Source organism: Ovis canadensis, chromosome 15, assembly GCF_042477335.2.
Source record: "Ovis canadensis isolate MfBH-ARS-UI-01 breed Bighorn chromosome 15, ARS-UI_OviCan_v2, whole genome shotgun sequence".
NCBI classification, from domain to species: Eukaryota; Metazoa; Chordata; class Mammalia; order Artiodactyla; family Bovidae; genus Ovis; species Ovis canadensis.
The window spans coordinates 25,553,105-25,574,837 of record NC_091259.1 but is presented as its reverse complement, the minus strand read 5'-3'; the positions used below and the strand labels follow the sequence as shown (position 1 = coordinate 25,574,837).

General features: G+C 35.3%; 1 protein-coding gene across 3 annotated transcripts in view; it reads left to right on the top strand.

Annotated features, from left to right (window-relative positions):
• The window catches only part of NPAT (nuclear protein, coactivator of histone transcription), a 52,882-nt gene extending 37,910 nt beyond the window's left edge, over window positions 1-14,972 (top strand). For all 3 annotated transcript variants that reach the window (XM_069554950.1, XM_069554951.1, XM_069554952.1), the window contains 8 exons: window positions 1,243-1,339; window positions 2,168-2,296; window positions 4,515-6,182; window positions 7,612-7,724; window positions 7,800-7,908; window positions 10,864-10,924; window positions 11,026-12,181; window positions 13,377-14,972. In XM_069554950.1, coding sequence (XP_069411051.1) covers window positions 1,243-1,339; window positions 2,168-2,296; window positions 4,515-6,182; window positions 7,612-7,724; window positions 7,800-7,908; window positions 10,864-10,924; window positions 11,026-12,181; window positions 13,377-13,454 — 3,411 coding nt within the window. In that variant the 3' untranslated portion in view covers window positions 13,455-14,972. The remainder of the gene's footprint in view (window positions 1-1,242; window positions 1,340-2,167; window positions 2,297-4,514; window positions 6,183-7,611; window positions 7,725-7,799; window positions 7,909-10,863; window positions 10,925-11,025; window positions 12,182-13,376) is intronic.
• Window positions 14,973-21,733: the final 6,761 nt, after the last annotated feature.

Below are 21,733 nucleotides of genomic sequence, written 5' to 3'. Positions count from 1 at the left end.
TTTTAATCATTTCATGAGAGTTCCACCTTATCTCTTGCTCCACATGAATTTCCTCTCCCTTGGGATCCAAATGTATGCTTCACCAGAATTGAAGAATTTAAACAATATAATGGTAGCTTTTGGCATGCTGCTTTTAAGGATAAGCTCATAAGCAAGGATTATCCAACATTTAGAGGAAGTATTTAAAATGTGGATACAGGGACTTCCCTGGCAGTAAGGAGTTAAGACTCCTTGCTTCCACTGAAGGGGGCACAGGTTCCAGCCCTGATGAAGGAACTACGATCCCACATGCTTCGTGGCACAGCCAGAAAAAGTAAAAACATTTTTAAAAATAAAATGAAGAGACAAAAACAAGCAGATAAAAAGAGTGAGATAGATTTATATTGGAGGATCTAGAAAGCAGTGTACAACAAACTAATATGAAGAAAGCTAATTAAAGAACATTATTAAACCAAAATCATAGAAAAAGATATATGAGGTGGAATACTGTACAAAGGTGGTCAAAAGGTACAAATTTTCAGTTGTAAGTGCAGGGGATGCAGTGTACAACGCAGTAACTACAGTTAACACTGCTGTAACAGCTGAGGTTAGGGGTGCTGACCCCACATGCAGTCAAAAGCCCACTTCATACCTTATAGTCAGCCCTTCGTGTATCAGTACCACAGGTGCAAATTCAGCCAGAATTGGATTTTGCAGGGCTATAGTACATATTTATTGAACAAATTCTGCATGTAAGTGGACCTGCACAGTTCAAACTTACATTGTTCAATGGTCAACAGTATTTGAAAATTAAGAGGGTATATCCTAAGAGTTCTCACAAGGAAAAAAAATTTTTTTTTTCTTTTTAAAAAATATATATGAGACGATGGATATTAAGTAAGCTTCTTTTGGTAATCATTTCACAGTATCTGTACGTCAAGTCATTACATGGTATAACTTAAATTTACATAGTGCTGTATCTCAAGTAATAAAGAACATTGCAGCTTGATTTTACTTTGTCTACATAAATATTCCTAGGTTTATTTTATTTTAATATTTGGGAATATATTCACCAAAGTGATTAAATAGTAGAATTAGGAAACATTTCACTTTCTATTTGCTAATCTTGTTTTAATTTGAGTGAATAGTGTTAAAATCAGAAGAAATTTTCTTGGAAGGGAATAGATGTCCAGTAATTACTTTCTTGATGTTAAACCATATCACTTCAATTGGAATCACTTTTGTTTGTTTTTGTTTTTGCAGAGTGAGATCCATATGTCTGAAGAAGCTATACAGGATATATTGGAGCAGACAGAATCAGATCCAGCATTTCAGGCACTCTTTGATCTATTTGACTACGGTAGGTAGAGCATTTCTTTCAAGATAGTTCGGAAAAAATGTTTCTTCAATTTCTTTGGAGAAGTAGTCTAAATGGTGAAATAACATTTCCCGGAGCATCTGGAGAAAGTTCCTGTGTTTTCATATGAAAGAGTTTTTTCTTTCTTTTTAATTTTGTCTGCACTGGGTCTTCATTGTGGTGTGAGGCTCTCTAGTTGTGGCATGTGAGCTTAGTTGCTCTGAGGCATAGGGAATCTTAGTTCCCTAACCAGGGATTGAGCCCACATGCCCTGCATTGGAAGGCTGATTCTTAACCACTGAACCACCAGCAAAGTCTTGTTTTTTCTTAAAGATACTTTACCTGTAAAAATAGATAGCAGTCTTGTGGGTGAGAGGGATAGTTTTGGGCAGTATTTCCAGTCATCAAAAATGTGTTGTGAAAAAAAAAATGTATTGTGGTCTACTACTATGCACACATTATACTAAGCACAGTTGGATAATACAAAAGAAATAAAAATATTTGGCCATTGCCTTCCATCTTATGGCCTAGTGCAGTAGTGCTAAAAGTGTAGTCTCCCAACTAGGAGATCAGAATTATCTGAGAACATGTTAAAAATGCAAATTCTTGGACCTGTATATTATGATATATAGTAAAGTATAAGAACTACTGGTCTAGAGGAAAAATCATACTTGTCAATGATGCATAAGGCAACATGTTAAAAACCATAATCAAAGGACTATAATTAAAACCAAACTTTAATATTTGCTGACCACTGTCAAGATGTATTAATTGATGCTTATTTTTATTTTGGTCATTTAACCAATTGTTTCCCTATTCCCGTTTTAACAGGTAAAACAAAGAATAATAAAAATATATCACAAGGCATTTGCAGTCAGCATATGGAAACCAATCCAAGTGTAGTCTTAGCAGGTGAAACTAATCTAGCAGTTAAAGGTACTTTTGAAACAGAAGAATCTGGTAAGAATTCAGTTTTGTTAATATAAATCCTAATATCAATCCCAAAATCTCTAAGGCAGAAAATGTTTAATTTGAAAATTGTTTGAGCTATTCCCATGCCCACTTGTTCCTTCATGATGCAGTAGACTTGACATGCACAATTTGGTGTGACTAGTATTGACCAATTCAACCAAAGTCTATAACTTCAAACATAATTTTTTGAGGCATATATTCAAAATAAATCCCTAATATGTAAGGTTGATTTGTGGTATTAATCACCCAACCTAGTAAGCAAATACAGCTGAGTGTTCAGTATCTATCCCTCTTATTTAGAGGAAATTGTATACTCTCCTGAAGGTTCTGAATTAATAGATTTTATGAGGTTTTAGGTCATATTCCTGTATGTTTACTAAGTCACTTCTTACGTTTCTGCCTACTAGAATACCAGTATAGCACATAATTGTCCTACAGTAACTGATGACAGGCAGTGAATATGTCTGTCTTAGATCTTTTAAAATTTTGCCAAGTTTTTAAAAATTTCATTTTTGTGATGCATGCTAAGCCACTTTTCAGTTATGTCTGATTCTTTGTGACCCATGGACTATAACCCGCCAAATTCTTCTGTCCATGGGATTTTCCAGGCAAGAATACTGGAGTAGGTTGCCATTCCCTTCTCCAGAGGATCTTCCCCACCCAGGGATCAAACCCACGGTCTCGTAAATCTCCTGCACTGGCAACCAGGTTCTTTACCACTAGCACCACCTGGGAATCCCGTAACACTTGCAGAAGTGTACAATAAAAATATACTTTGCTCATTGAATTATCAGCAAGCAAATACCCACATAACAATCTCTCAGGACAAAAAATAGAATACTGCCAACACCACAAAAACGTCTGTTTATATCCCTTTCCAACCACTATTCCTTTCATAACCATTATCCTGGCTTCCCTTATGTTATCCTGGCATCTCACACTTGCTAAACTTTATGCCTGTTTGGTACCACTCTATCCGTTTCTGTCTATACCAAGGTATGCCAATGTAATCTTTTCTGTTCATCTGTTCTTAAATCCCATTACTCCTTCCAACTCCATCAAAAAACGTCATGACTTCCAAGTTTCACATTATGTCTTCCAAAACCTAGTTTTGGAATATGTCAGACTATATTCCTACTGAGAGTCCTTTGCCTGTACCCAAGCCCAATCCTCCATTTCTTCTTAGGCTGAGTTGTAGTAGGATGTCTTTCTCATATATACTATGTGTGGAAGACTGTACCCTGCCCTGCACAAAATGAAACTTGAAATCCTATTTGCTAAGAAAGTCTCTTCCCATGTGATTAAAACTGACTACCTGGATATAATTTCTACTGATTTCCCCACAATAAGGATTTTCATGTGCTCCATACCCACTATTATGTTACCAGTGTCACATTAACAGAATTTGATATGGTTGCTATACATTTTTCTAGATTTTTCCCATTATATACTTCATATTGTTAATGTTTTCTAAACTGTGAATGATGTATAACAGTATATCAGTATTTTCTCAAATGCCCTTTTTTCTAACTATCGCACTTTTATTTGTCAAGGTCTCCTCATGACATACCTCTTTTATAACTTTCTCACATTCCATAGGCTCAAAAAGGTGCCTTTTGTTCCTATACTGTTACAGTTATTAGTATGTTTTATTATGACTTCCTGTTCTGTATCTACCTCCCTTTCTAGATCACCAAGGGCAAATTGGGTCATTCATCTTTATATCCCAGTACCAATCATATGATTGATATTCGGTGTGTAATAAATCTTAAACAGTACACAGTAACATCAAATGTTAGTTTTGCAAAATGTACATTGCCCCATTTCACCTTCGTCATGAATATATCAGATAGTATGGTAGAAGTTGAAAAGTCAGCTGTTTTGAAAAAACTGTGTGTTTGTAGCCAGTTTTTATATATTGGTACATATTAAATGTTCTTAAAAGTATATATTCTTTTCTTCATATGTCATCTGTTTTCTAAAAAGCTTGAAAAACAATTTGACATGTGTATAAACAGGCATCAGTGATAAGAGAATTATCTAAATTTTTTGATACTCAGAAAATGAGAGAATTTATCATATTTCCATTTGCTGGTATGTCAAAGATTAGTCATCTCCTTGGCAAAATAGGTTTAACACTAAAGAAGACTACCTCAGGCTGTTATACACACTCACCATATGTTCCTGCCATCCTAATATTTTGCAGATGATCCATCTGGTCAACCCTCATTTTGTACTTCCTATCAAAATGAAGACACATCAAATGTTTTGAAGAATGGCAGCAACCATGATGAGCTTAGACAGGAAGCCCAGGAACATTTTTCCCACATAGACACTAGCATCCAGAAAAAGGCATTTAAAACAGTTGTATCTACTGAACAGAAGTGTAACCTTGATATTACCTTTGAGTCTGTGCCTAGTTTGAGTGACTTTAATGAAAGAGTAAACTCTGATGCTGAATGTAATCAGCATTGTGCTGAATTATACACCAGTCAGATGTCCACTGAGACTGAAATGGCTCTGGAAGTTGAAAAGAATTCTTTGCCTCCAAGTGTACAGAATGAGTCTCAGTTACAACCTCATCAGTCACCTATACCAATAAGTTCAGTTGTTTCCCTTGGTGGTGAAACTAACAGTGAGAACTTAATTCTTTCTGGAAAAACTTCTCAACTTTTACCCCCAAATATTCCATTAGCTGGAAAGGCATCTAAAAAAGGTCAGTTTTGTGAAAGTTCTGATGATACAAGAAGACTTAAAGCTGATTTCCATGATTCCAAGTCACCAGATTCTAGAGAAATTCATCAGAATAAAATTGAAATTAATAGTGTGTTACCAGTTGCATCACAGCCACTTGCAGATTGCCAAGATAATTCTTCACTTCAGATATTACCTGCATCTATTGAAAATTCGGGTTTAACTGTATCTGAACAAAAAGTAGAAATTCACCTTGAAGATTCAGTGTCTTCAATTAAACAACCGTCTAATGATTCATCATCTATTGAGTTAAATCATACAATACATGAAACTCAGTCCTCCAAGTCTGAAAAAGCTTCTTTGGATTCACAAGAGCCTTCATCCTCTGTAAAAGAAGATGGAGAAAGTATTTTCCTCTCTTTAGGTGAAAATAACTGTGAAGAAGTAACAATGATGCCTTCAGAAAGTAATCCTATAGAAGATAGACATTCTCTTCCTTCAGAATCTGTGTGTTCTTCAATGAGGGAGTCTCATCCTGAGTCCCAGAATACTAATAATAAACCTGCTAATGACAAATCTGCAGAGATAGATGCATCAAATATAGTCTCTCTGAAAATTATTATCAGTGATGATCCATTTGTTTCCTCAGATACTGAGCTTAACAGTGCGGTTTCTAGTATCAGCGGAGAAAACTTGCCAACTATAATTTTGTCTTCTCCTGCTAAATCACCTTCCAGAAGTGCAGAATTAGTTAAATGCCTGTCTTCAGAAGAAACCACAGGTGCTATCTCATCTGCTGAAGGAACTGGGGATTCAGCCTCAATGGAACAGAGCCTTTTAGCACTCAAACCTGAAGACTCTACAGTAAACCACATGCAGAATGAAGACAGCATTGCTCTTTCAACCAATGTTACGCCATGTGTTTCCAAGGATGGGGGATACATACAGTTAATGCCAGCTACGAGCACAACTTTTGGCAATTCAAGTAATATTTTGATAGCTACCTGTGTAACTGATCCAACAGCCTTAGGCACAACTGTCAGTCAGTCAAATGTTGTGGTGTTGCCTGGAAATTCTGCACCTATGACTGCTCAACCTCCACTATCTCAATTACAGACACCACCAAGGTCAAATAGTGTATTTGCTGTCAATCAGGCTGTGTCACCCAACTTTTCACAAGGTAACTAAGAACATCATAGTAAAGTTCATTTCTCTGGAATGGGATCAACTTTCATTTGTGTGTGTAGTGATTGATTAGAAGGTAATAAATCATGGATGATAGTATAAGATTCAGAAATTTGTCAGCTCTGGAATTCAGTGGTTTACTTTTTCACTTCTTTCCACACTTCTCAGTCCATGTCTAAGCTACAAGAAAAAGAGAGCAGTGGGGAGACTAATTCATCAAAAAGCTGTATACCTACTAAAACCCAGTGTTGTAGGAAATTTTTCTTAAATAGCTGTTAACAGTCTTGGTTTTCCAGAAATTTATTACCTATGTGGACAGATTTCCAAGACAAAAACTTGAATTTCTCCCTCTGTAATACCCTTTGTAATTTCTCACTATTTTCCACCTTTGAAAATTGATCCCTGTCTTTTGAATTCTTTGTTTATAGGAGGACTTGAGGCATTTATGACATGCCATTTTATATGTAGTTCGTGATTGAATGCCTGTCATAGTGGTCGTTCTTGACTGTATCTTCCTTGTAGGTGGAGTTTGTGGTGCGTTCATCTACACTTATTTATTGATTCCCAAGCTCTTTTCCCTTTTTTTTTTTTTTTTTTTTACATTTAGGCATACAGTTAAAGCAGATTAAATATCAGCAGTTGAGTATCAAGCCTGATGGATCTAAAATTAAAGAAAGGATCGAAATTAGTAGGCCGTGTGGGTCTTTAGCCAAAGTTTAGAGAAATAAGTAGTATTTGGAGTAAAAGGAAGGGAATCTTAAACAGCACAAGGATAGGTGGGTATTTGAGAGACTGAAAAGTGTTCATGAAGGTGAGGAGATCAAACTTACAGGAGCAGTTAATGAATTTATTAGGAAAAGATTCATTTACAGGACAGGGTTAAATGAATTATGATAGCTATAGACCATATGGTTGACATTTCCATGTGAACATTGTACTTTCCCCCACAGTTTTGACTGGTTGCTCACTTATCTGGACCTTTTTGGACAGATACCACTGACATAATAGTTTGGGTTTGTGAGTAAGTCTTAGATTTATCAGTCTTCAGTTAGGACCTAATTTTATGGTAAAAGATTCAGACCTGAAACCTGTACTACCAACTTTTCAGTCAATTTCACTGTTTTTTCTAGAGGGGAATCAAGGTTACAACTCTAATATGATCTCCTGGCTATAGAGTCTTATGATGTTTAGCTTGACTAAGTGCCATAGAATACTTTACTTCAGATTGACTTTTTCTCAAGTTGTTAGCCTTGCTGTTATCCCTAAGTTAATTATTTTAAAGAGAGTAGATTTATATAAAAAGGAATTTATAATTGTATAGAATTTATTTTAAATTAATCATTACTTTGGTGCCTTGTATTTATGAGAGAAAAATCGCATTTTATTGAGAATTGTTGTTTTTGTTGTCATCGTTGTTTTTGAAGGATCTGCCATTATAATCGCTTCTCCAGTCCAACCTGTACTTCAAGGAATGGTGGGAATGATTCCTGTGTCTGTGGTTGGACAGAATGGAAATACCTTTTCTGCTCCTCGGCAGGTAAGATTTATGAACTGAAAATGGCTCAGTGCCAATTTTCAAACAAAATACAATTAATGGCTTCTTCTCTTCTAGGTCCTTCATATGCCTTTGGCAGCACCTGTATGCAATAGAAGTATCTCTCAATTCCCTATCCCTCAAAAATCTTTGAAGAGTCAGGGACTAAAAAATAAACCTTGTACAGGTATGTTTTTGAGTTGATTCATGTCAACTTTATGTAATGTTTTTGTTTTTTGTTTTCTTTAATACTGATAGCTTTCCTAACGGTGATTGTCCAACCTTTGCTTAAAGTTTTCTGCAGTAATTAGAAAAAAAGACAAATGGAACAGAACAGAATTTAGAAAGAGATCATGTATTTATAGGAACTTGTATGTAGTAGAGATAACATCAGAAGTCAGAAGAAATCGAATGGTTTGTTTAATAAATGAAATCTACTAGCTATTATGTATTACAGGGAAAAAATCATCTCTTCCTCACACTATATATAAAATTAGGAATTCCAAGAAGATTAACAGGTAAAAGTGAACAGCAAAACAAATAATAAAAGAAAATATAGGAGAAGAATCCTAATGAGGGCTGAAATAAAGTATTCCTTTTGAAAAATTAAAAAAGAATAATTTATAAATTGAAAAAATGTGATAATGCTGACTAAAGTTAATGATTTTTAGTACAACAAAAGATAGCATATGCATGAGATTTTCATTCAAGATCTTTATGAATATTGCGCTGAGTTCTCAAACTTCTCTAGCTCAGACTTAATCTTCATGGGTGACAAAATGCCTAACCTTCAGAACTTTTGACTTGTTTCATTTCTAAGTCTTTTTAATATTCTTTTCAGCCAATCCCTCCCATCCCTTTACCTTTAATTTTTTATTAGACCTATGTAATTTTTAACAGTCACCTCTCTCAAAATACTCTCATTTTCATGGATATACCATTGAATCTGTCTTCAACCAGTGAGAGCTCTTACTATCTGAATCCTCACCTTTACCTGAATTTTCACTTGGGTTCATTTCCTTCCCTATCCAGGCTAAACCCCACAATCTACCACATCAGCCACTTTTCCCACTATTCCTAAACACTTTGATATTCACATTCTTCTAACATGTCTGCTTGACACCCTCTAGTCATGGATCTATGCAGCCAGCGATTTCTCTGCCTTTATACCTGGGCTTCTTAGCATTGCTTTAGAACATCACTTTGCTGACAAAGGTCCACATAGGCAAAGTTAAGGTTTTTCCAGTAGTCAAGTATAGATGTGAGAGTTGGACCATAAAGAAGGCTGAGTGCCAAAGAATTGATGTTTTGAATTGTGCTGAGGAAGACTCTTAAGAGTCTGTTGGAATACAAGGAGATCAAACCAGTCCATCCTAAAGAAAATCAACCCTTGAATATTCATTGGAAGGACTGATGCTGAAGCTGAAGCTCCACTACTTTGGCCACCTGATGCGAAGAGCTGACTCATTGGAGAAGCCCCTGATGCTCGGAAAGATTGAAGGCAGGAGGAGAAGGGGACGACAGAGAAGGAGATGGTTGGATAGCATCACTGACTCAATGGATATGAATTTTCACAAACTCCAGGAGATAGTGAAGGCTAGGGAAGCCTGATGTGCTGCAGTCCCATGGGGTCTCAAAAAGTCAGACACGACTTAATGACTGCAGAAGTGATGCCATTCAGTAACACTTAAAATTTTCTCACCCTCACTGCCATTTAATGATCATTTTAAATGTTTACCTGTCTTCCTTTTCTCCCATTTCTCCTTCATACTATGTCATACTTCCACAGGTTTTCTCACATCTATTCAGTCACTACTGTCCTCACTCTAAGCCAATGATTTTGCTTTTTATCAATAGTAAAGTCCATTTTTTCACATCACTCCCACTTAATATGTACCCATTCATCTAAAATCATTCTTTCCTTTTTGGTTCTTTCTTAGAGAAATATTTCATTCTTTTTAAGGTTAATGCAGTCTACCTTCTGTCTTCTGTGTATCTTCATCTTTTCTTTCTTTGGCTCCTTCCCTCTGTGGCTGTTCAACTATGGATACAAGGACCATTCCCACCATTCCTTTAGGTTTTTTCCACCTACCAGTCCTTTATCCCCAACCCTCTTTATCTCCCAGTCTTTCTTCATCCATATTATGTCCTTTCTCGTCTTCCTATTAAAACTGTTTAAAGTCACCAGTGACCTCCTAATACTGCCATACGCATTGGGTGTTCTCCATTCTTACCTTACTTTACTTCCCTCTAACAGTTGATACTGTGGGTAGCTTCTAGAATGAATGCATTCCTCCCTTTCTAATTTTATGTAACTTAAGATCTACATACTCTGCATATCTAAGTCTCACTTCTTCCTCAAAAACCTCTTCTGCCTACCTTTTTCCTCTTGGTTAGTGTCAACACGTATTCCTCATTTATTTTTCACATCCGTGCGAGTGCCCATCTGTAAGACCTTCATCATCTCCTACCTCTAATATTTTTAGCCATCTAACTAGAATTCCTGTTTCTAATTCATCTTCTGTGCTGTCGCTAGAGTGACTTCCTAAAACAAATCTATTCATGCATCAGCCCTAGTTAAAACTCTTAAAAGATTCTCTATTAAACCTTTTGAATAATACACAAAGTCCTCCACAATATCATCTTTGCTTTCCTTTCCAGCTTCATATCTTGCTGCCCTTCCACATAAACTCAGAAGTCCTTGGAAATTAAAATATGGATATTAAAACTCCAGAGCATGTCATCTGAGTGACAGAGGCTTGCAAACATGACACCTTAAATAAGCCTTCTGTCTTAATTTTTAAATAGGAATAAAGTGTTTTCTTTAAATAACTTTTAAGTACTGCCCTTAACTACTACATTGATCATTGTAATTTGTAGATCGAAGACTGGATTCACTTTTGCCTGGAGTTGAAGCAGGTCATTTGTTACATATTTATACTTCTTCAGTAAAATGGTCATCTTGTATATACTACCAAAGTGTTTTTTTAGATCCAGTATGTGAAAGTATTTCATTTTTTAAATTAGCTATAGCTTAAATTTTTCTCATGATGTCAGAGTCTGTGATCTGTTCTATTTTCTTTCAGAAAAATGTACTTTCAGGAATGTTTTTCTTTTCTAATTAACTTGTTTATAATTCCAGGGAAACAGGCAAATAATTTGGTGGATTCATCAAGTCACTCAGTTGGATGTCATGCACAGCGGTGAGCATAAAAGTAGTTTCTGTCTTAGAGTATTTGAATGCTCAAGTTAAAAACAAAGAATTTCTTTATGTGGCTAAGAAAAAAATTCTTTTTTCTTGTAGAACTGAAGTTTCTGACAAGATTATGGCCACAGATCTTGGGAAAAAATTGGAAGAAACCACAGTTCCCTTCTCAGTAGAAAGTACAGTTCCAGTTAGCAAGCCATTTGAAAGCCACAGACGTGTGCTCTGTTTTGATAGCACTGCTTCTCCTGTGGCAAATACACAGGGGACAAATCAAAAGTTGGTATCCCAAAGCAAAGAAAGAAATGACATTTCATTTTCTAACCTTGACTCACCCATTGTGTCCTCCACCTTAAAACCCCCTGCTAATAATGCTGTCAAAAGAGAGCGAGAGAAACCTTCTATGCCTAAAATTTTCTCTAAATCAGAAACTGCCATTGGCCGACATGCCACCGTAAAAGAAACTCAGTCAGAAAAGAAAGTTTCACCAACAGAAACTATACTTGAATCTTTCCATAAAGCAACAGCTAATAAGGAGAATGAACTGTGCAGTGAAGTGGAAAGGCAGAAAAATCCAGAAACTTCAAAACTGTCTAATGGGCAGCAAAATGGGGGTGTGCGGAATGAGAAAACTGTAACTTCACTTCAAGAGCTCACCAGAAAACAAGGCACATCCTCAAACAGTAAAAATATCTTTTCAGTAGGTGCACCTGTGAAGGATTTGAAACAAGAACAAACCAGGTCTGCCAGTTCTTTGATTAACCCACTCACCAAACACACCACAGAAATGTTACAAGATATTCAGTGGCATAGCCCAGTAAATAGACTCACAGATAGTACTGATTTATCTATACCCCGAACATCTGGCTCAGGAGCAGGGGAAAAACTTAAAGAAGAACCTACAGATGGTATCAAGGTCCCTTCTAGTAGGCGTTTTGGTGAAGACAGCACGCCCAAAGTAATGGTCCCTCCTGTCACGCCAGACTTGCCTGCTTGCAGCCCTGCCAGTGAAACAGGGAGTGAAAACAGTGTGAACATGGCTGCCCATACATTAATGATTCTCTCCAGAGCAGCCATCTCTAGGACTACTTCATCTACTCCTCTAAAAGACAATACCCAACAATTTAGAGCATCTTCACGGAGCACCACAAAAAAGCGGAAAATTGAGGAACTAGATGAGCATGAGCGAACCTCCCGCACTTCTAATAAAAGTCTTGCAAATTCATCAATGCCAATGAAAAAGAAGAAAATTAAGGCAAGTGTGAAAGTCTCTAATTTCAAAACCACACGCTGCCCTTCTTTCAGTGCTCAGGTTAAAGGTCTCGTCATTTTTTGCCATAGCTACTTAACATTTAATCAAGATAGCTTTGGGTTTTGATTGACAAAATACATTCTCTAGCAGTATCTCTCAGCCATTGTGGTACTCAGAAGTTAAGTAGGTGAAACATTTCCAAACAATTGCTAAGGCATTTATTTATAAACATCTTCCTTGGGAAAAGGTGTTTGGCGGAAAGAATGACATAACATGAAAAATTGGGAAGCCACTGTTATTTGTAATTATTAGGTGAAAACTGCTGTGCAGCCCCTTCATCTTAGGTTTCTTTCCCATGTCCTGCCATCTCTTCCATAGATTCTTATACTTGTTAATATCTAGAGCAATGTAAAAGTTAAATTTACCTGTCTTTAACCATGCTTACCTGAGGAAAGTAATATAGGATTATCACTGATAAATTAAAGTCATTTTTCCTCAATCTGTTTAGCCATTTGGTAAGTGGAATATGAAAAGAAAGGTTTAAAATGTCATAAAGGAAGTACCATATCAAGGAAAGAATCCTGGTTTCTGAGCCTGGGCTGAATCCTGCATCTCCTGCTTATTGGTTCTCCTGCTTATTGGTTCTATTACCATTATTAAATAGCCTGTAACATCTCTTGAGTCTTAACTGCATCATTGGACGTGAGGTTACACACATCTTACCCAATGGCTGTGAGAATAAATGTAGTATTTATAAAGTGCCTGGAGTATATTAAATATTTGGAACTTGAAAAGTACTTGTTACTCTTAAAATCTTAGTAAAACTTTCTGAGGTTTATGGTTTAGCAGTAATGAGTACCTTATTAGCATGTTCTAGCTTATTATTAGCATGTTCTATCTTGTCTCTTTCAACATTCATATACTCTGATGAATTTGTATAATGTTTTGTGCTCTAAAATAATGTTGAGGTACCATTGAAGTATAGTTTATTAAACTTGGATTTATAACGAATTGTGTCTACCTTTCTGTATAACTAAAATTCTAATGAACTAAACTGTTTCAACAAAAATTTTGGTAGTGTATGAAGTTCTACATGACTTAATAAGAAAGCTAGCTTGTGGGCCTTGTTTAAGTTTGATATGTCAACTTAGTTCATTTTTTCTTTTTTTCTTTTTCTTTTTTTTTTTTTTTTTGACAGAAAAAGAAGCTACCCAGTTCATTTCCAGCTGGAATGGATGTGGACAAATTTTTGTTATCATTGCATTATGATGAGTAAATATTGTGAACATATAAGAACAGTGGCTATTTAAAACTATGATTCCTTAAACTATGAGTGTAGGGAATGAGATACTGACAGAATCTGAGAGCATGACCTGCACTTTCTTTCATTGTACTGAAATTTCACTTTATTTCTAAATCATGCTGTTTTAAAGCAGCTTCCTAGTTTGTAAATAGATGTACCTGGTATTGTGGAAAAAACATTTGCAGAAATGTAAGTAAAGCCAATCTGCAGAACTGTATAGCTTTAACAATTGCATCTTGTTAATATTGTGTAAATCTTGTTGAAATAGAGGTTAAATCAGCCTGATGTTCTTTTATTTTTTGATTTCTTATGATCTCTAATTTTGAAACTTATTCATCTGGAACAGTTTCTCACTTTGAGTGGGAAAATTACACTTTTCCTTATAAATTGCCTTCAGTACTTGTCCTGCATCTATCTGAAGACAGCCAGTAATTAGTAATTAGTGCAGAAGTGATCAGAAATTAACGATTTGGGGTTTTTTTCTAGAGTGAATACTTTGCCACTCCTGACAATTGCAGTAAAGATTATATTCCTAAAATTTTACACTTTGTCTCTTCTGGTTGTTCCAGTCTCTTTGTTTTAAGGAGAGAATATTAATGCCATTTGAACACCATTCGAGTGTTCTGATCTTTCATTTATAACTTGTAAGATCTTTTACAGAACTTTAAGCATTTAGACTATTGAGCCATAAAAAGTTTAGTTATGTAGTAGTTGAAATTTCTTGGTATGTATATACTTCTCCCCTAAATACTGGGGATTTAAAGAATTGCACTAATTCATAAACTTTTTACATAGTAGTGACCAATGCACATTTAATTTAAATTTTGTGTTCTATGTTAAAGCTTGTATGGAGGATTATCTTCTGTTGTCCTTTTAGAAAGCCATGTCCATCATAAGATGTAAAAAGAGAAATCATAGTTTTCTATTTTAATTTAGTTTCTCCTAAAATGGGCTGTGTTACACTTGGATAGAGGATGCTGTCTCTGTACCCCTTATTATAGAGTTACTCTCAAAAGGTCCTTAAGGAGAATGAAAGAGGTGCCTTCTGTATGTTAGACTCACACACATCAGTCAAGTTGAAGAATAGGTTTAAACCTTTAAATGAGTACAGAAATTATAATTCATACTTAACCAATTGTGCCTAGATTTTAAAGTATGTTCTCTTAAGTGCGTTCTGTTTTGTTTAATATCAGTATATGCAAGGTTTTTCCTGAAAATGTCTATATTTATGAGTTATTTTCCTCAACTTTTTTTTTTTTTATACTGGGCCTTTAACATCCTAGTTCCTACTTTAACACAACAGTTCTCAATGTGGAAATCACGTCTTACTTGCTGAACCTTACTGCAGAAATTTGTGTTGTAATAAATTTTTATGATATGGAAGTGGTCTGTTTCTAAAGAACTAGGGATAGTTAATACAGTTAATGTTTATTTAACTCAGCTTGATACTGTACAGTTAGGTTTGAATAAATATTTTCATTAACTTCAAAAGTTTGAATTCTTTCATATTGGCAGTCATTCTAGTTTAGATACTTTTAATAAATCCCTTTGCAAGTCAGTTCTTGTTTTCAGAAGTTTACATAATGCTGAAGATTATCAATTTTCTTCTCATTCAATTAATTTGTATATGCTAAGTACTAAGAATTCATATACTAGTAAACTCACTTTCTTCAGGACTTTTTTTTGTTCACTTGGCCAGGATCCACTAGATAAATAGTATAAAGATAATCTGTATTCAGAGCTTTCATTTATGTTCAAGAACAAAACCATAATTCCCATTTTACCTTAAAAGTCAAAATGTGCTAGACTTAATTGATGTACCTCGTACTCTATTTTTGCAACTACATGTAAGTCCACTGTTTATTTGGACGTTAGTGTATTCGGTTGTATGCCAAATCTGAGAAGACTTGTAATTAAAATATTTGATTGTTTTAGCCTTGTATATTGTGAGAACCATTTAGTAAGTGTGTTGAAATTGCATGTTAGTTCAAGTCCATCAGCATTCAGCCAAAGGCTAGATGTCATGACTAATAGGAAGACCAAGGTTAAGCTTTGATAAAAGAAGTCATTTTAAAAGCACTTTGCTATATATTCTACGTTCATCGTTTTTCAAGCCACCATCTTTCAGTCTCAGACTTAACTTACTGAAATTACGTATCAAATTTTGACTTTAGTATTATGCTTTCTCTTTTAATAGAATTTCCTCTTTTTGTAAATATTGGATAACATTTTTGCATACTTTCTGGTCTTTTTGTCCTAAATTATTTTTTCTACATAATTGAACTTAAAACTGTAAATACAACTTCCTTGTTTTTTATTTTTACTTCAAATAATATCAAGCATTATCCAGTTTTTAGCTCTTATTAAAAAATAACTAGCAGTGACATGTTCATAAATAAATATTTATGTTTTCTATTATTTCCTTAGGCAGTATTTTAGAGGATGGAATTACCAAGTCAAAAAGTTAGTGTACATCTTTTCAAGGATCTCAATACATTTTGCCAAATTCTTTAGAAAACTTTATTTCAGTTTATATTTCTGGCAGGAAATTGTCATTTCTTCCATAGCACATTCTTATCCCTTACCACAAATAATATTCAACTGTGTCATTATTGGTTTCCGTTGACTTCTTGATTTGTTAAAATTAGGATAAGCTCTTCATCTATATGTAATTTGTTTCGATACCTGATACGAAGAAAGAATCAGTACATTTTCCCCTGAATATTTAACATTTGACTCATATAACTGCTTAAAATAAGATTTATCTTTTCACATACATGTATAATGTCTCTTACCCTACATGGATTCCCAGTCTCTCTTTATTCACAATTCTAAAATCCAAAATGTTCTGACAGCTAATTTTTTCTCTTAAGTTTAGCATCAAAATTCATTTCAAGGCAAAATCTGACCTGGTTTGACCTGAGGCTACATGAATCTTTATATCTTTTGAAACAGATATTCATATTTTTCTGGAAGAATAGTAATAAAGAGGTGTTTGATACATATATTACTTCTAAAAAATCCTAAATATTCTGAATGCTGACACCATTCAGAGAGTTATAAAATCAAAGGTTTTGTACCTATATTAATAAATTTGTATACATATAAATACAGTATATAGTATAGTGTATAGATTATTTTGTGCCGTTGATGAAAGCATTATAGCTTTGTGTCTATTGTAACTATTCTGATTTTTTTCAAGAATTCATCTCTTATATGCTTCCAGACTAACTTTAGAATCACTTGTATTTTTTCCAAGTTAAAATACTTGAATATTCATTTGAAATACATTAACCCTATGAGTTAACTGATACTGAAAGAAGCTAACAGTAATATGGTATATATCCATAATTTTGTAGTTATCCCTATTCTCATAAATTTCTTGTTAAAATGGATATTATGTTGTTTTTTGCTATTTTTAGGGAACTGCATTACAGTATTTTAACTAAGTAAAATTTTTATGGAAACCTAAAAGGGAAAAGGTGCATAAAATATTGTTATATAGTTCAGTGAATTTTCTAAAAGTACACAAATCCACACAAATCACCAAGATCAAGACTAGAATATTATCAGTACCCTAGAATCACCCCATATTCCTTCTAGTAACTAACTGCTAACCCCACAGGTGATTATTCTGACTTCTTAAAACTATAGTTTTAGCTCTTCTTAGCTTTGCATAGATAGATTTATCAGGATATGGTAAGTTTTACTTCTCTTGCACAGTCAAGATCCATTCATGTTGTATCTAAATCAGTTGTCATAATTGTAGTGATTTTTCATTGTTTTTACCCACATTGTATTGTACCACTGTTAATCTCTTATGTATTTGAACATTTAGATTATTTCCAGTTTGGAGCTGTTATGAACAGAACTCCTGTGAATATCCCTGTGCATGTTTTTTGATGAATGTATTACACTTTTCACTTGTGTGTATATATATATGTATATATATATATATATATATATATATATATATATATATTTAGGAGGGGAGTGTTGGGTTATATGGTTGCATATATCTAACCTTACTCAGATTTTTCAGTTTGCAGAGTGGCTATACTAAATTACATGACTGTCAACAGTGTAAGGAGAGTTCCAATTGTCAATCGCTGTTGATATAAGTTCTTTTTCAGATGGACATCTAAAGTCTGAATATTTTGCCATTTTTTCTTCTAAGTTTTATTCAACCTTTTATAGTTTGATAAATTGTCCATCTGTAATGGATTTCCGATTTGTATATCCAGTTAACACACTACAATTTGTTGAGAGGGATTCCCAGGAGGAGCAGTGGTAAAGAATCCACCTACTGATGCAGGAGATGTGGGTTCGATCCTTGGGTCAGGAAGATTCCTTGGAGGAGGAAACAGCAACCCATACTAGTATTCTTGCCTGGGAAATCCCAAGGACAGAGAAGCCTGGTGGGATACAGTTCATGGGGTGGCAAAGAGACAAGACTTAGAACAGCATGGCATATACAGCACATTTATTAAAGATTATCCTTTCCCAAATACGTTGTACTGTTATGCTCTCATAAGCTGGTAAACTGAGTATCTGTGGATTTGCTTCTGGACTCCCAATCTGTTTCATTGGTCTGTTTTTGTAAAGATATACCAGTAGTGCAATACCTTAAGTACTGTAGGAAGTCTATTTTGTCTTTTTGGACCCCTTACGGAATGGACTTTATGGAGCTAATGACTTTGCTGATGCTTATTTTTTCATTTGCTACAGATAAATTGTTTCAATATAATTATTTTCTAGTCTCTTTGTTGTTGTTCAGTCACCAAGTTGTGTCCAACTCTTTGTAGCTCCACAAACTGCAGCATGCCAGGCTTCCCTGTCCCTCACCTTCTGAAGTTTGCCCAAGTTCACATCCATTGTATCAGTGATGCCATCCAACCATCCCTTCCTCTGTTACCCCCTTCTCCTGCCCTCAGTCTTTCCTAGCATCAGGGTCTTTTCCAGTGAGTCAGCTGTTCACATCAGGTGACCTAAGTACTGGAGCTTCAGCATCAGCATCAGTCCTTCCAGTGAGTATTCAGGGTTGATTTCCTTTAAGATTGACTGGTTGGATCTCCTTGCAGTCCAAGGGACTCTCAAAAGGCTTCTCCAACACCACAGTTCAAAAGAATCAATTCTTTGGTGCTCTGTCTTTATGGTCCAGGTCTCACATCTGTACATGACAACTGGAAAGACTATAGCCTTGACTATGTGGACCTTCGTCGGCAAAGTGATGTCCCTGCTTTTTAATGTTCTGTCTAGGTTTGCTGTAGCTTTTTCCTGCCAAGAAGTAATATTCATGGCTTCAGTCACCATCCACAGTGACGTTAGCAGGAAATCTGTCAGTGCCTCCACCTTGTCCCCTTCTGTTTGTCATGAAGTCATGGGCAGGATGCCATGACCTTAGTTTTTTTAATGTTAAGTTTTAAGCCAGCTTTTTCACACTCCTCTTTCACCTTCATCAAGAGCCCGTTTAGTTCTTCTTCACTTTTTGCCATTAAAGTGGTATCATCTGCATATCTAAGATTGTTGGTATTTCTCCCGGAAATCTTGATCCAGCCCATAACTCTTCTAGCCCAGCATTTCACATGATGTGTTCTGTGTATAAGTTAAATAAACAGGGTGACAATAAAAAGCCTTGTACGCCTTTCTCAATTCTGAACTAGTCAATTGTTCCATATAAGTTCTAACTGTTGCTTCTTGACCCACATAGAAGTTTCTCAGGTGACACTTAAGATGGTCTGGTATCCCATCTCTAAAAGTTTTCCAGTTTATTATGATCCATAGAGTCAAAGCCTTTACCATAGTCAATGAAACAGTAGTACATGTTTTTCTGGAACTACCTTGCTTTTTGTATGATCCAGTGGATGTTGGCAATTTGATCTCTGGTTCCTCTGCCTTTTCTAAACCCAGCTTGAACATCTGGAAGTTCTCGGTTCACATACTGCTGAAGCCAGCCTAACTTGAAGGATTTTGAACATAACCTTACTAACATGGGAGATGAGTGCAATCTTAGGAATTGGGATGAAGACCTCTCCAGTCTTATGGCCCCTGCTGAGTTTTCCAAATTTGCTGACATATTGAATGCAGCACTTTAATAGCATCTTCTTTTAGGATTTTAAACAGCTCTGCTGGAATTCCATCACCTCCACTGGCTTTATTGGCAGCAGTGCTTCCTAAGGCCCATTTGACTTCATACTGCAGAACATCTGGCTCTGGGTGGATGACCCCATGTGGTTATCTGGGTCATTAAAATCTTTTGTACATTTCTATACATGCTTGCCATCTCTTCTTGATCTCTGTTTCTATTAGGGCTATACGGTTTCTCTCCTTTATTGTGTCCATCTTTGGATGACATTTTCCTTTGATATTTCCAGTTTTCTTGGAGATCTCTAGTCTTTCCCCTTCGGATGTTTTCCTCTGTTTCCTTCCATTATTCATTGGAGAAGGTTTTCTTGTCTCTCTTGCTTTTCTCTGGAACTCTGCATTTAGTTGGGTGCAACTTTCCCTTTCTCCCTTGGTTTTTGCTTCTCTTCTTTTCTCAGCTATTTGTAAGGCCTCCTCAGACAACCACTTTGCTTTCTTGCATCTCTTTTTCTTTGGGATAGGTTTGTTTGCTGCCTCCTGTACAATATTATGAACCCCTGTGCATAGTTCTTCAGGCATTCTGTTTACTAGCTCTAATCCCTTGAATCTATCTGTCACCTCTACTTAATATTCATAGGGGATTTAACTCGTACCTGACTGCCTTCGTGGTTTTCCCCACTTTCTTTAGGTCAAGCCTTAATTTTGCTATAAGGAGCTGATAATCTGAGCCACGGTCAGCTCCAGATCTTGTTTTTGCTGACTGTATAGAGCTCCATCTTGCTCTACAAAGAATGAATGTAATCAATCTGATTTCAGTATTGTTTTTGATGTCCATGTATAAAGTTATCTCTTATGTTGCTAGAAGAGGGTGTTTGCTATGTCTGGTGTGTTCTCTTGGCAAAACTCTGTTAATCTTTGCCCTTCTTCATTTTGTACTCCAAGGCCAAACTTGCCTGTTACTGCAAGTATCTCTTGACTTCCTACTTAGGCCTTCCAATCCACTATGATGAACAGGACATTCTTTGGTGTTCTAGGTGGTCTTGTAGGTCTACATAGAACTGATCAACTTCAGCTTCTTTTCTTCACAGCTTCAATTTCTTCTTACAACAAATAGTTATTTCTGTTACAACTAATAAAGATCAAAGTAGGCTTTCTTGTCATATTCTTTAATAGGAATGCTGAGTATAATTTTGGCTTTTGTTTGTAGTGTTTTAAGAATTTCTATTGGGAGTTCCCTAGTGGCCCAGTGGTTAGGATTTGGGGCTTTCATTGCCATGGCCTGGTTTCAATTTGTGGTCAGAGGACTGAGATCCTATGAGCCACCAGCCAAGAAAAATGTAAAAATATTATATCAGGATTATCTGTTCAACCTAGTTGGATGCTCTTCTCATATCAATTATTTTTATTAAATAAAAAACCCAGAATTTCTTTTTATATTTCTAACCCTAATATTGTATACTTGGCAGTCTTAGGTCACTGGAACATAATAAGCATTTTAACATCTAGCTGCTACTCTAGCTGATGCTGATTTTTATTTTATGTGACTTTTTTTTAAATGGATAGTTGGTTTACAATGTTACGTTAGTTTCGGGTGTATAGCAAAATATTCAGTCATATATATATTATATATATGTGTGTGTGAATATATATTTTTTTCAGATTTTTCCCTTACAGGTTATTACAAAATATTGAGTATAGGTCCCTGGGCTATATAGAAGATCCTTGTTTGTTATCTCTTTTATTAGTAGTTGTGTGTATATGTTAATCCTATACTCCTAATTTATCCCTCCCCCACCATTGCTCCTATGGTAACCATAAGTTTGTTTTGTATGTCTGTGGGTCTGTTTCTTTTGTAGTTCATTAGTGTTTGTTTTTTGGTTTTTGGGTTTTTTTCAGATTTCACATATAAACAATATCATATATTTGTCTTTCTCTTTCTCGGCTTAGTTCTCTTGGTATAATAATTTCTAGGACCATTCGTGTTGCTGCAAACAACATGATTTCATTCTTTTTAATAACTAATGTATATATATATATCATATTTTCTTTATTCATCTGTAGAAGGACATTTAGGTTGCTTTCATGTCTTGATGTAACAGTTTATTTAGAATGGAATACAAAATTGAAACTAAATCACCAATAAATTATCTAAGACTGAAAGCTTTTGC